This window comes from Geotrypetes seraphini, chromosome 2 (assembly GCF_902459505.1).
Source record: "Geotrypetes seraphini chromosome 2, aGeoSer1.1, whole genome shotgun sequence".
In the NCBI taxonomy this organism is placed as follows: Eukaryota; Metazoa; Chordata; class Amphibia; order Gymnophiona; family Dermophiidae; genus Geotrypetes; species Geotrypetes seraphini.
In genome coordinates this window covers 80,547,525-80,561,199 of record NC_047085.1, presented here as the reverse complement: position 1 = coordinate 80,561,199, position 13,675 = coordinate 80,547,525, and the positions used below count along the sequence as shown (strand labels likewise).

General features: G+C 43.7%; 1 protein-coding gene across 1 annotated transcript in view; it reads right to left on the bottom strand.

The window, feature by feature from the left end:
* PIP4P2 (phosphatidylinositol-4,5-bisphosphate 4-phosphatase 2) overlaps positions 1-13,675 on the bottom strand; it is a 95,628-nt gene that overhangs the window by 21,822 nt on the left and 60,131 nt on the right. The window contains exon 6 of the mRNA XM_033933281.1: positions 5,923-6,013. Within this exon, the coding sequence (XP_033789172.1) occupies positions 5,923-6,013 (91 nt within the window). The remainder of the gene's footprint in view (positions 1-5,922; positions 6,014-13,675) is intronic.

Genomic DNA, 13,675 nt, shown 5'->3' with positions numbered 1-13,675 from the left:
TCCCTGTGGACAAGAACTGCCACAGCCTCTTGTCCTCCATCTTCTGTCCAGGCTCCGAATCTCCCACAAGGGAAGACTCACTCTGGGAGAGCAGAGGTAGAGAATATGACCTACAGGCCCCCCGACCTTTGCTTGACTGCTCTTCTGAGAAAGGATCGGGGACTTCTTCTGAGAGGGGGTTAGCTTTAATGCAGGTAAATCTCCTTGAACAGTCACTGACACATCCTCAGACAGTGCAGAAGAACCCTGACAATTTTTATAGGCTTTTCACATTAGACTTACAAAATCTGGGGTAAAGCCCTGACCAGAGGCCCTTAATAACCCCTTCATGGGCTCTTTTTGTCTCTTCCTGGGTTCCACTGCGTCTATGTATCTATGCTTTGCCAAGTCGCTGGCCAATGGCTCCAGAAGGGGTTTCCTCCCAGGAAAAGAAGCCATCTGCGAATCCCCAGCCCTAAAGGTACTAGGGAAGGCTAAGCCCAAGGCTCCCGCCCCACCCACCCCTTGCGTGCACTGTGGCCCATGGTACATGGATGCTCCCTAGCCGACCATCCAGCAGAAATCTGGCATGATATAGGAGTATCCTGACCTGGGGAGTCTATCAGAACCAATTTTACACAAAATCAAGAGGTACTGAGGCATATAGAGGCTTTTAAATCAAAATTGGGAAGTCCAAAAATTGTGGGAAAGAGTTTTTGGAGGTGGGGGATCCTAACACTGGCCCCAGAAATGCTTAGAACTGTCCAATTCAGATCCCCTTCTGATTTTCCCATAGACATCAATGGGCTGTACTCACAGTCAGTGCTGGTGCTATGCCTGCTTCCACTTTCTCCCTACCTGGAATATGGAGAAGACACTGCCTTAAAAATCAACTTCAGTCCTGTGTTGAAACCTTCAGGTTGCTAGTAAGATCGAAGTCAATGAGGTCTCAGCCCCTGCAGATCCATGTGACAGCTGAGGGAGGGAAATGCAGCTGGCATTGAGTAAGGACTGACATGGCGGCCAAACAGCCTGCGCTGAAGCACCTGATAAATCAGGTTGCAAACTAGCTTCCAGGGGAACAGACCCCGAGCTCCACATGAAGTTTCAAGTTCAAGTTTATTGATTCTTAATGAATCGCCTATTATAAATTACTAGGCGATGTACAAAACCATAAAACATGTAAAATAAACAATGGTGATAATATAAAAACTGATTTTTGTTATAGATTAATGCAGGTCAGCCAGACAGATACTCTGAGGATAACCCTGCCAGCTGCAGACTTCTAACACTAAATTCTCCAATACCAGCCTTCCCCTCTCTGACCACCATCCGCTAAACGTTCACAATTCATTACTCCACCCCCCCTTAGACCCGGCCAATTGCCACCAATACATTCAGGAACTTTCAGGCTATTGACACTGGAGACCTATCTGCCACTGTTTCAAGTTTCAAGTTTATTAGGATTTTATATACCGCCTATCAAGGTTATCTAAGCGGTTTTTACAATCAGGTACTCATCCCTTTCCTCAACTACTATACTGCATAAGACTCTCAATGAAGCCATCCTCTCCTATAATACTATTCTCTCCTCTGCTCTAAATACTCTCACTCCTCAAATTTCATACCCTATTAGGCGTGCCAAACCCCAATCTTGGCTAGCCCGCCCCCCTCCCCCCCACATCAACTACTTGTGCTCCTGTGCTCGCTCTACCAAATGTCTCTGGCTTAAATTCCGTGTGCACGTTGACTTCATACTCTTCAAATTCATGCAGATATCATTCCAGTCTGCCCTCTCGGTAGCCAAACAAGAATTCTATTCTCACTTAATCACCTCTCTTAGTTCCAATCCTTGCCATCTCTACCGCACTAAACTCCTGACTCAAAGCACCCTCACCTTCTATCCCCCTTCAATTTTTGCCCAGACTATGGGCAGAGTTCTTCTACAATAATCCAGACAATTCACCTTGAGTTCACAAACAGACTGTCTCCCCCCTCCCCTCCATCTGTCCCTTCTGATAACTATTACTATTAATTATTTATATAGCACTACCCAGACATACACAGCACTGTACAGTCACAAAGAAAACCGTAAGCTCTGCCTGGCTGGCCTGGAACGTCCTCTCCGACATCAGAATTGACGTGGGGGGGGAAGCTTGTGGGCCTGGCGCTTGTACACGTCACACCTGGCCGGGGAAGCAGGGAGAAATCTGCGTGGTGGCTTGGGGGGGCAGGGAGAGAGAAAGAATTGGGGAAGTGGAAAAATCAGCACGATGGCTTGGGGGGGGGGGCAGGGGGAGAGAGAAATAAAGACAGGCAGGCAGGGGGAGAGAAAGAAAGACAGAAATAAAGAGGGGGCAGAAGGAGAGAGAAAGAAAGAGACAGAAAGAAAAGGGGAGGGGGCAAAAAGAAAGAAATATTGGATTTACAGAAGAAGGAAGTGCAACCAGAGACTCGTGAAATCACCAGACAAAAAGGTAGGAAAAATGATTTTATTTTAAATTTAGTGATCAAAATGTGCCGTTTTGAGAATTTATATCTGCTGTCTATATTTTGCACTATGGTCCCTTTACTAAACCAGAATAGTGTTTTTAGCGCAGGGAGCCTATGAGCGTCGGGAGCTGCGAGGGGCATTCAGCACAGCTCCCTGTGCTAAAAACCGCTATCACGGTTTAGTAAAAGGGGAGGGGGTATATTTGTCTATTTTTGTATAATTGTTACTGAGATGACATTGCATATTTTAAAGTCATCTGCCTTAAGAACATAAGAAGTTGCCCCCGCTGAGTCAGACCAGAGGTCCATCCTGCTCAGCGGTCCGCTCCCGCGGCGGCCCATCAGGCCTACTGCCTGAACAGTGGTCCCTGATTAATTTTGTAACTTACCTCTTATCCCATCCCTATAATCTACCTCTACTCTTATCTGTACCCCTGAATCCCTTTGTCTTCGAAGTACCTATCCAAAGCTTCTTTGAACCCCTGTAGCGTGCTCCTGTTTATCACATCCTCTGGTAGCGCGTTCCATGTATCTACCACCCTCTGTGTGAAAAAGAACTTCCTGGCGTTTGTTCTAAACCTCTCCCCTTTCAATTTCTCTGAGTGCCCCCTTGTACTTGTTGGTCCCCTTAATTTGAAAAATCTGTCCCTGTCTATTTTTTCTATGCCCTTCATGATCTTGAAGGTTTCTATCATGTCTCCTCTAAGTCTCTGCTTTTCCAGGGAGAAAAGCCCTAGCTTTTTCAGTCTGTCAGTATATGAGAGGTCCTCCATGCCCTTTATTAGCTTAGTTGCTCTTCTCTGGACCCTCTCAAGTACCTCCATGTCCTTCTTGGAAAAAATGCCTTACCTCTGAAAAAAATCCTGAATACAAATGATAATTAACATTTTCTCTGCATACAGTGTGCTTTGTGGTTTTTTTTGTTTTGTTTTTTTTATACATCTTTATTCATTTTTCATCTTACAACAAATACATATATATAAAACATTTGTCAATGAATACATCATTTGAAATTCTATCATTTATGATACTAATAGATACATTTTTTTTATCCCATCCCTCCCACCCTTCCAATCTTACATTCAGTCAAATATATCATATAATAACCTTTCCTAGTAATCTAATCATTTACTAAATTCAAATTCCCCCTCCCATCCCTTCTACCTTAAATTGTATCTATAATGTAATCTACTCATTGTAATATTTTGTTAATGGTCCCCATATCTCTTTAAATTTATTAAAATTCCCTTTTTGAACAGCTATTGTTCTCTCCATTTTGTAAATGTGACACATCGAATTCCACCAGAAGTTATAATTGAGTCTATTCCAATTTTTCCAATTACTTGTGATCTGTTGTATAGCGACTCCTGTCATAATCATTAAAAGTTTATTATTCTTTGATGAAATTTGGCTCTTTGCTTTCATTGACATACCGAATAAAATTGTATCATAGGAAAATGCCACATGATTCTCCAAAAAACAATTAATTTGGGGCCAAATTGATTTCCAAAAGGCCATAATAAAGGGACAATAAAATAATAAATGATCTAAAGTCCCTGCTTCAAAATTACAGTGCCAGCATCTATTAAACTTAGAGCTGTGCTTTGTGTTTTTAAAAATTTTATTGTTGGTAGATCATTTTGACTTGGTCATTTTAAAAGTAGCTCGCAAGCCAAAAAAGTGTGGGCAACCTTGATATACACAGACAAGACAGACAGGATGTTATGGATACAGTTAAGTTACATATAACCTCCCCTAAACACCTGCCATCCTCTCCTCCAAGATCACTGAAGAGGAAACTACACATCTTCTCTCATCCTCCAAGCCTATTACCTGCTCCTCTGATTCGATTCCTACTCACCTTAGCGCTATCTCTCCCTCTGACATACCTCCCATATGTCACATCCTCAACCTATCACTCTCCACTGCAACTTCTCTGATGCCTTCAAACATGCCATTGTCACACCCCTCCTCAAAAAACGTCACTAGACCCTGCATGCCCCTCCAAATATAGCCCCATCTCTCTCCTCTCCTTCTTATCCAAGTTACTTGAATGTGCTGTTCACCACCATTGCCTGGACTTCCTCTGATCCCAAGCGATTCTTGATCTGCTTCAGTCAGGTTTTCGCCCGCAGCATTCCACAGAAACTACCCTTACTAAAAGTTTCCAATGACTTGTTCCTGGCCAGATCCAAAGGCCTCATCCTTCTTGATTTATCTGCCGCCTTTGATACTGTTGATCACCACCTGCTCCTTGATATGTTATTCTCACTGGGATTCCAGGATTCTGCTGAATATGAATAACTGAATATGGTTAAAACAGAGCTGCTCATCTTCCCACCTAAACCCACCTCTCTGCTCACAATCTTGGGGTCATCTTTGACTCCTCTCTATCCTTCTACATCCAGATACAACAAATTGCTAAAACTTGCCGCTTCTTCCTCTATAATATTACCAAAATCCGAACTTTCCTCTCTGAGCACACTACTAAAATCCTTATCCACACCCTCATCACCTCACGCTTAGATTACTGCAACTCGCTACTCTCAGGTCTTCCGCTCTGCCATCTTTTCCCCCTCCAATCCGTCCAGAATTCGGCTTCACAGCTCCAGCTCATTATCCGTCTTCATTCTCCCCCCCCCCCGAGCTCCGCTCAATGGGTAAGTCTCTCCTATCTGTGCCCTTCTCTTTCGCTGCCAACTCCAGACTCTGTCCTTTATGTTTTGCTGCGTTGTATGCCTGGAACAAACTGTTTTTTTCTGATCTGAAGAAGGGGGGTTACCTTCGAAAGCTCATCATAAAATGCATTGAATTAGTCCAATAAAAAAAGGCATCACCTCATTTCCATCGGTTTTTGTTTTATTTCTTTATATTACCAGAGAAAAGTTGAAACTGGATTGGTCACTATTGGCATCTTTTGTGGAGAACTTTCTATTCTGTTCTTTTAAATAGGTCTCATCTCAGTGCCCTTGTTTATTTTTATTCAGTTTGTAAGAACACACCACCTGTCTAAGGACCAGTTTATGTGAGACTGAAATATAACAGATCATGCCAAGTGTGTCTTGACCTGGATGCCAATTGCATTGACCTGTATTTGTTATGCATATTGCCTAGTTAGTTACTGTTTAACAGTAAAATTTCTATTTCAAAATCTCTGCTGTTCAGAGCTTGGGGTATACTTGGTATAAATTTGTTCAACTTAGGGGGTACTTGGCTTGAAGAATTTGGAAAATACTGGAATAGACCAGTTCTTAATAATAACCCCAAGACTGTGGCCAAATAAAATTGTGTGACCTCCCTCTTCTCGGAGGTGCTGATGAGCCTCTGGAGAGTCTACCTAGGTTGTCACCTCAAAAGCAGGTTTAGCAGGTTTTGTGACCCCATTTATGATCACAACCACAGTTTTGGGAAGCTTTGGAAAATAAATTTTTGAAAAGCCATAATACTCACAGTTAGACCAATCCCAAAAAAGATAAATATCATTCCAATTGTAATGTACGCACAGCACCGTCTACGTGGGAGGGCACTACCAACAGAGGAACTGCAAAATAATACAACTTTATCAAGCAACCATATGTAACTACAAGTACTGTATAGAAAAATAAATTTTGTTTTTCATGAGGCCAGGCTATACACAGTTTATGAAACAAGGGCTGAAACTGCAAAGTTAGTATGAGAAATTAAACATGAAAGTATGGGACTAGGTACTTATACTTTTTAGTTTATAAAGGGCTCTTTTTACAAAGCTGAAGTAGAGGTTTTTTACTGTGAGCTGCCGAGGTAAATGCTCTGACACTCATAGGAATTCTATGAGCATCAGAGTATTTACCTCGCCGGCCCACGGTAGAAACCATTACTGCAGCTTTGTAAAAGCCAGCAAAAATTAAGAATTGTGCACAATCCTGAATAATATATTAGTCTGAATATTTACACTTGCTATATTTTTTTTAGAAAATCTGACATCAAGAAAGATCACCTCTTAAAAAGTAGCTCTATAGCATTACCAGAGTCAACAGTAATGTCATGAGCAAAAACCTTCCAGAAGTGTTTTCTGAAAGAGAGCTGCCAAGTTATACTCTTTACTTATGCTAAGTATAATCTGTAATGACTAGTGCTGCCCGATTCACGATTTGAATCGATTCACTGATTCATTTCAGGTGAATCGATTTACCCTGACAAAAAATTGGCCTCCCGATTCGTTGACTCTGACCCTCCCCACTCGCCCTCTAAAGCAGGAGCGGCAGCACTGCCTTTTGCTGGCCTGCTGTTCCCAACTTTAGAGGGCGAGTGGGGAGGGTCAGTCGGGAAGTGGCTTACCCACTGGCCTCCTGCTGCTGTGCTGTCCTGTCCGTCTTCACCATTGGCCTCCCGGAATGAATTTTCCTAATTTCAGCAGCCTGCAATAAGATCACTGGCGCTAGCGATCTTTGCAAGCTGCTGTACGGCTTCGGAGCTCTCTTCTCTCTGCTGCAGTCCCACCCCTTCTCTGACATCAGAAAAGGGGCGGGACCGCAGCATAGAGAAGAGAGCTCCGAAGCCGTACAGCAGTTTGCAAAGATCACTAGCACCAGCATTCTTATTGCAGGCTGCTGAAATTAGGAAAATTCATTCCGGGAGTCCAGGGGGAATACACAGGCCTTCTGGGGGGGAGGGGGAAAGGGTACAGGCCTTCGGAGGAGATAGGCAGGCTGGCCTTCGGGGGAGATAAAGGCCTTCAAAGGGGGGGGGGGGACAGGCCTTCAGGGTGGGACAGGCAGGCAGGCAGGTTTTCGGGGGGGGATGTAGGCCTTTAAGGGGGGGACAGTGCCTGCCTCAGCTGATTTCCTGCCTTCTGCCCCGATCTCCAACGCTGGCTGACTTCCTGCCTTCTGACTACGTTGCCAGGACGCCTCTTTTTCTCACCCCCAGACCAGCAGCGGCAGCAGCCGCAGTTTCATCAAGTAGCCACAGGGCATTTGCTAAGCTGGTCTACTTCGATAATGTGAGGTGGGCTGGCCTAGCAAACGCCCTGAGGCTGCCCAGACTAGCGGATGCTGGACAGGGGGAGCAGGGAAGGGAGAAAGGGTACTACTGGTCAGGGGGGAGGTAAAAGGAAGGGAGAAGAGCTACTGCTAGACAGGGGGAGCAAGGAAGGGGTGCTGCTGGACAGGGAGGAGGAAAATGGAAGGGAGAAGGGCTACTGCTGGACAGGGGGAGCAGGAAGCAAAGAAAGAAAGAAAGGCCTCAGCACTAAAAGTTTACACATCTATTCTAGCACACGTTAATGTAACGGGCTTAAACACTAATTTAAAATAAAAGTGGAGCAACACAGGAACATAAATGAACAAAACAGGAATTTATGTGTTTGAACAAATAGGTATGTCAGCCATTTATCCTGAAGCTGTCACAGAGCCCAGTATCCCTTCCCAGTTTTGCTTTCAGGAGGACACCAAATACTAATCCCTCCAGTACAGCTCTGGAAGTTCCAGGTAGCATGTCTAACTCCTGATGCCCATCTTGTTGGACATATGTTCATTCCCCTTCTGAAATGAGGAATAAACAACAATTTTTGGGCTCACCCTAGTCCATAGCATGCCCAGACCATGCCCTTTGCAATTTGGACATTCTTTAGTTTTAGACATCCATATCCCAGCTTTGTAAAATCAAGTTAGACTTCTATCATGCGTAGATATCTAAGTACTGGTTTATGAACACCCAAAACATTAATGGTACATCTAAAATAAGCGTCATAGTCAGAGGTACTGAACATATGTTTGTATGATACATTCAGTGCCACCACTACTATCTGTTTATTTTTTTAACTAGCTATTTAAAGTGTAATTTTAGAAGGAAGTGCCTCGTATTAGATACTAAGAATATCTGTAAATGGCAGTATTTTATTCATTCTTTCATTGGGATTTATTAATATTTTTATGAAGAGATTCACCCCAAGGTGCTGTACAGCAGGTACAACTTTACATAAAGCTTACACTGGTTGATATTCAAAGCAATTTAAGCTGTCAAAGGTAGGGACAGAGTCGGGGAGGAGCTAGAAGCTATGCAGGAGCTAGCAATATTTAATGTCAGTGCCCACACTGCTGAGTGACCAAATAGGTCTGCATAAAAAGCAATCCTAACTTTGGTCACTTAGCTATATGGGTGCTGGTACTGAATATTGTCTAAATCTACAAAAGTGAAAGTGGATAAATATATAAATATTATATTATATTTATATATTTATCCACTTTCACTTTTGTAGATTTGATATTGATACTGAATATTGTCTGCCATCTGCATAGCATCCGGGTCATGGCTGACATTGCATGCACTTCCCTCTCTTCTGCCCTCTCCCACCTCTCCCCTCTCTAACCTTCCTACCAACTGTGACCTGCCTCCCCATCCTTCCCCTGAGATTGATTGCCCTGCAGCTCCCCACCCCGAGATGCTCCCGCCCAACTAGGTCCCTGTCTGGGAGCCTATCTATATCTCTAGTGGTCCAAGGGAGTTCTGGGCAGGGTTCTTCTACCTCTAGCGATCACTTCCCTTAAAATGGCTGCTGTGAACTCAAGTGGTAGTCAAAAGTACCAGTGCCCAGCAGCAGTCTGATCAAACCCACATATTCAATAATAGCTCCCAGATAGGGCCCACCATTGAATATTTGGGTTTAACTTAGCTGGCAATGGTGAGCATATTGACTGGACAAATTTTTTTAACAGTATAACAATGTAATGTAATTTATTTCTTATATACCGCTACATCCGTTAGGTTCTAAGCGGTTTGAAGAAAATATACATTAAGATTATAAATGAGAAGTAAGAAGGTACTTAAAAAATTCCCTTACTGTCCCGAAGGCTCACAATCTAACTAAAGTACCTGGAAATTAATAAAGAAGAGAAAATAAAGATGGTTGAAAAAAGAAAAATTCTATGTGAATTTATAGGATGGAAATTAAACTGACAGTGAAGAACTGTATGAAAAATACATATGGAATTCAGTTAGAGAGGGTAGGTTACAATCTATTTATGGTATTTGTTTAATTGGAAGGTGTTAAGGTGGGTAATTTGGGGGAAGGTTATCTGAAGGTAGGTGAATCTTCTGGAGGTAAAAGAGGAGGGGTTAAGATATTTGGATGAATTTTTTGAAAAGCAGGGTTTTGATTTCTTTTCTGAATGTTTTGAAGTTGTCTGATATTGTCATAAGATTGGAGATGGAATGGTTGATTTTTGCTGCTTGTGTTGCTAAAAGGTTGTCAAACATTTTCTTGCGTTGTGTGCCTTTGAGTGGGGGGAAGGCGAAAGGGTTCGAGGTTCTTCTGTGTCTTGAGGTGGAGATTTGGTTTAAGCGGTTATTTAGATAGGAGGGGGAAGAGCCGTGTAATGCTTTGAATATCAGGCAGTAGAATTTGAATTGGATTCGTGCTTGTATGGGTAGCCAGTGAGAGTCTAAGAAGGCAGTTGTTATGTGATCATATTTTTTGAGTGAGTAGATCAATCTGAGGGCAGTGTTTTGTATGGTCTGGAGTTGTTTTATCATAGTGGCTGGACAAGGAAGATATAGGGAGTTGCAATAATCCAGCAGACCTAAGACTAGGGATTGGACGATTAGTCTAAATTGTGCTTGGTCAAATAATTTTCTGATTTTACGGAGATTTCTAGTACAATGACCAAAATTAGCATAATACAATCAATGATGTAAACTTGGAGATAGCAGATTAAATGCCAGTAACAGGGCTAACTTACAATATTATAAATATAAACACTTAACAGCACTGTAAGGAAGATTAGGTACTTATCTGAATAACCTCCTTTCTAGTAGAAAGGCAAATGAGTCTTAACTGGTGGGTTGTGCACTCCTACTTTGTGTAGAAGGCATCATCTATATTTTTCAGCTTTGCTTCCTCTAACACTGCTTTGTGCTCCTCAGTTCATACCAAAGCAACTGAGAATCAATACATAGAAAGAAAGAGGAGGGGTACAGGGAACTCCACATTCAGCCCAAGTCTGCTCTGACTATAAAGAAAATCGATTAGAAAATGAACATATAACAAAGCCATACCACAGCACAATAGGCACTAACACTGAAATAACAAGCATACACCCATATGAGGCAGAGATGAACTATCTTACTTCATGTATTTTTTTTTTTTTTTACAATATAGGAAGAATTTTACCTGTGTGGCCATAGTACCCCTCACAGAGGCATTAATCTAAAAATTACTGAGCTGTCCAAAAAATTCAACCCCATCAGATCAAACATCAGATCCTCCCAGTTTCGTATAATCATGGAGAACGCCTTCCTGGGCAGGGATCACTCTCCTGTATCCAGAGTCTATCTGCTGAGGTAGCTGGCTTTCATGCTGTCCACTAGCAGGTGGGTTTCCATCCAACAGAACAACAGCCTGGCCTCCTGCATTAGCAAAAGTACTCCTAATGCCTCTTGTCTACTGACATAAGCCACCAACATGGCATTGTCTGAAAAACTGACAGCCTTGCCTTCCAGGCTTGCAGCTAGTGACAACCAAATCGCGCACAGCTCCATATATTGATGGACCATGGAAAGGCGACCACTGACCCTGAACCGGACAGCCATTGCAATGCCTTCTCCCAGTCAGAGGCAGGCATCCGTTATCAGAATTATCCAGGAAGAAATGCAGAGGAGCCCACCCTCTGCATTTCTGGGTAAGGGTAGTATATATATAAACCAAACCAAACTCCCACCACATGCGCTGCCAAAAGGGCCTGGAGACAACGCTTCGCCTAGAGAAAGAGCAGGCAGGTTTCCTGAGACAGAGAAGCACTCTTGGTTCCTTCCTGGCGATTGACATATGCCACTGCTGTCGTGTTGTCAGAGAAGACTTAGTCATTTGCAATTTCACCAGGGCCAAGTGAATGGCCCTAAATGCAGAGACACCTCCCTCAGCCTGGCATCATTGCACCTTTTTGGCAGAGGGAGTCAAAGAGTTGGCAGAAGGCTGGTTATGCCTGAAGCCTGAGACCCTTTGTCTGTAGCCCTTGGAAAATCTCTGAGATGTGGAACTTGAATATGGGTGGCAACACCTGGAGCTACGAAAATTAGAGCATCATGAACCTCTAGAGGTTCTGGGTCTGCTGTTAGGCAGGGTCTTAGGGCAACGGTCCACCACAGAATTCATGAGGTCATCCAGGCCTTTGCCAAATAATAACTACCCCTTAAAAGGGAGCTAAACAAGAGTAGCTTTAGAGGTGGAATCACTGGCCCATTGTCTGAACCAGAGCAGATTATGTGAGCAGAAATCAAATATGCCAACACCTTACCCAAGACCCACATAAGAACATAGTTGTCCCTCTGAATCCCAGTCCCAGAGTTTGAATAAAGGTGGTGGAGCACGGCTTTCAGTGCCTCCCAAGAATTGCACATTGAGATTCCCTGGTTGAATAAGGCAAAACACTTTAATGGTAAACAAGCTTCAAGCACAACTGAAGAATGGCACGAGCAAAAAAAGGAAAAGACTTCTATAAATTCAGTTCATTCTTATTAGGAAACAAATAAGTTCCACTTTAGCACAAGCCACGCTTTAAACTCAGTCCAGTCCATAAACAAAAGTCCAAAACTTTTTCTTCTGGCCTCACTCTTGGGCCTATCAAAAAAGTGCATTAATCAAATATATTTCCTTTGAAAACACTCTCCCTGGTTCTCTGGCTGTGGCCCTATTGGGTAGAGCCAAATCCCCAACAGGCTGGGGATTGGCCTGTACACCACAGGTGTTGCCACTCTCCCAAAAGACAGGCTCAGGTTTTACTTCTTCACCCCCAAGCACAGCTCAGGGCAGTGCACAAACTGCTCCAAAAATATAACACAAAACTCCAAAACTTTCAGCTACTGGTTTCTACAGTTCCTGGGGTGGCTAGAACCCCGCAATGTCCCTAGCATAGTACTCTGGCAGGCTTTAAAACCAAAGGCCAGAATGCAAACTCCAGTGAGGCAAAACTGCTTGGCTTAATAGCCTACTCAAAGTCCATCTGCTGTTCTTCCCAATCCTGGTTTTGCGGTGTTTCATCTGCTCTTTTCCCGCACCCCTGGACGTTGAATGAAGACTCTTAAAGCTAAGTTGCTTTTCTTGATTTTTGCTGGGAGTTGGCTGGGGGGGGTTCCCTGAGTGATTGCGGTTTGTGAATTCACCATTTCACCTGTGTTCATTGTGCACTTTTTTGGTATTGTGTTATTTAATTTCAAAACACACTCTTGGTACCTCATGATGGTGTGTAGGTGGGGGCTAATTAGCCTCTACCTTTTCGCTTGAAGCGTTGGAGTTTTTCTCACGTCGCTTATCCTGCGCACTGAGGGTACCTTGCACTACTATCACTTTTATATATCTCTTTTGAGTTCAATTTGAGTTAGCGCTTTTGCTGTTCTGCAATCACTCACTGAACTTTTGACCATTTTTTGCCTTATTGTTGGGTTCTACCCAGTCAGGCAAAACATAGTCCACTTGGCACTCCATATCATAGTCCTCAGGCTGGGCTTCTGAGACTGGTTTAATATGGCTGTCTTCCAGTTCCCTCAGTTCCCGGAGAAACTGCCTTGTGCTGGCCCTGGATCAGCTGGAAGGACCGGCTTCCTTCCCAGCTTATATTCAGCTGCTTGTTCCAGTCTTGGCAACCCGCCACACCTCCTCCTAGCAGAGATAGACAAGCTCTTAAAGGGCCCTGCTTTCTCAATGTCAGCCTGAGCTCTGGACACTCTTAAAGGGACGGGCTCCTTTCTAAAGTTGTGCACAGGATCTCTAAACTGTTCAGGATGTTTCCTATACCTGGTGACAGGGTTTTTAATGGGGCTTACAGGGACTTTCTCCCTGTTTCTGGTAGGGCTAGCCAGATTCCTGTCACAATACAGAGTATCAGCAAATAATCTACTCCAGCTAAAAGAAGCTGAGGAGGAGGCTCCACAGCCTCACTTTCCAGAGTATACAGTTGGGACAAGCAAGCGCGAGTGACAAAGGACGTTGCTGAAGCAGCTTTGACTCCCAAAGCTGCTGCCTCAAAGAGTCTCCTGAGAACCACATCCACACGTCGGTCCTACATGTCCTTGAGCACCACACCACCCTCACTTAGTCACCTCCGCAGCCAAAAAGTACACATTAGGCTGACTAGGGTACAGATGGGCCATAGCTCTCACCACCTTGAGAGCACCTTCTGTAGAGTCCCATTGCTTTGAGATCAGAATGCTCATATCAGGATGCCAAGGA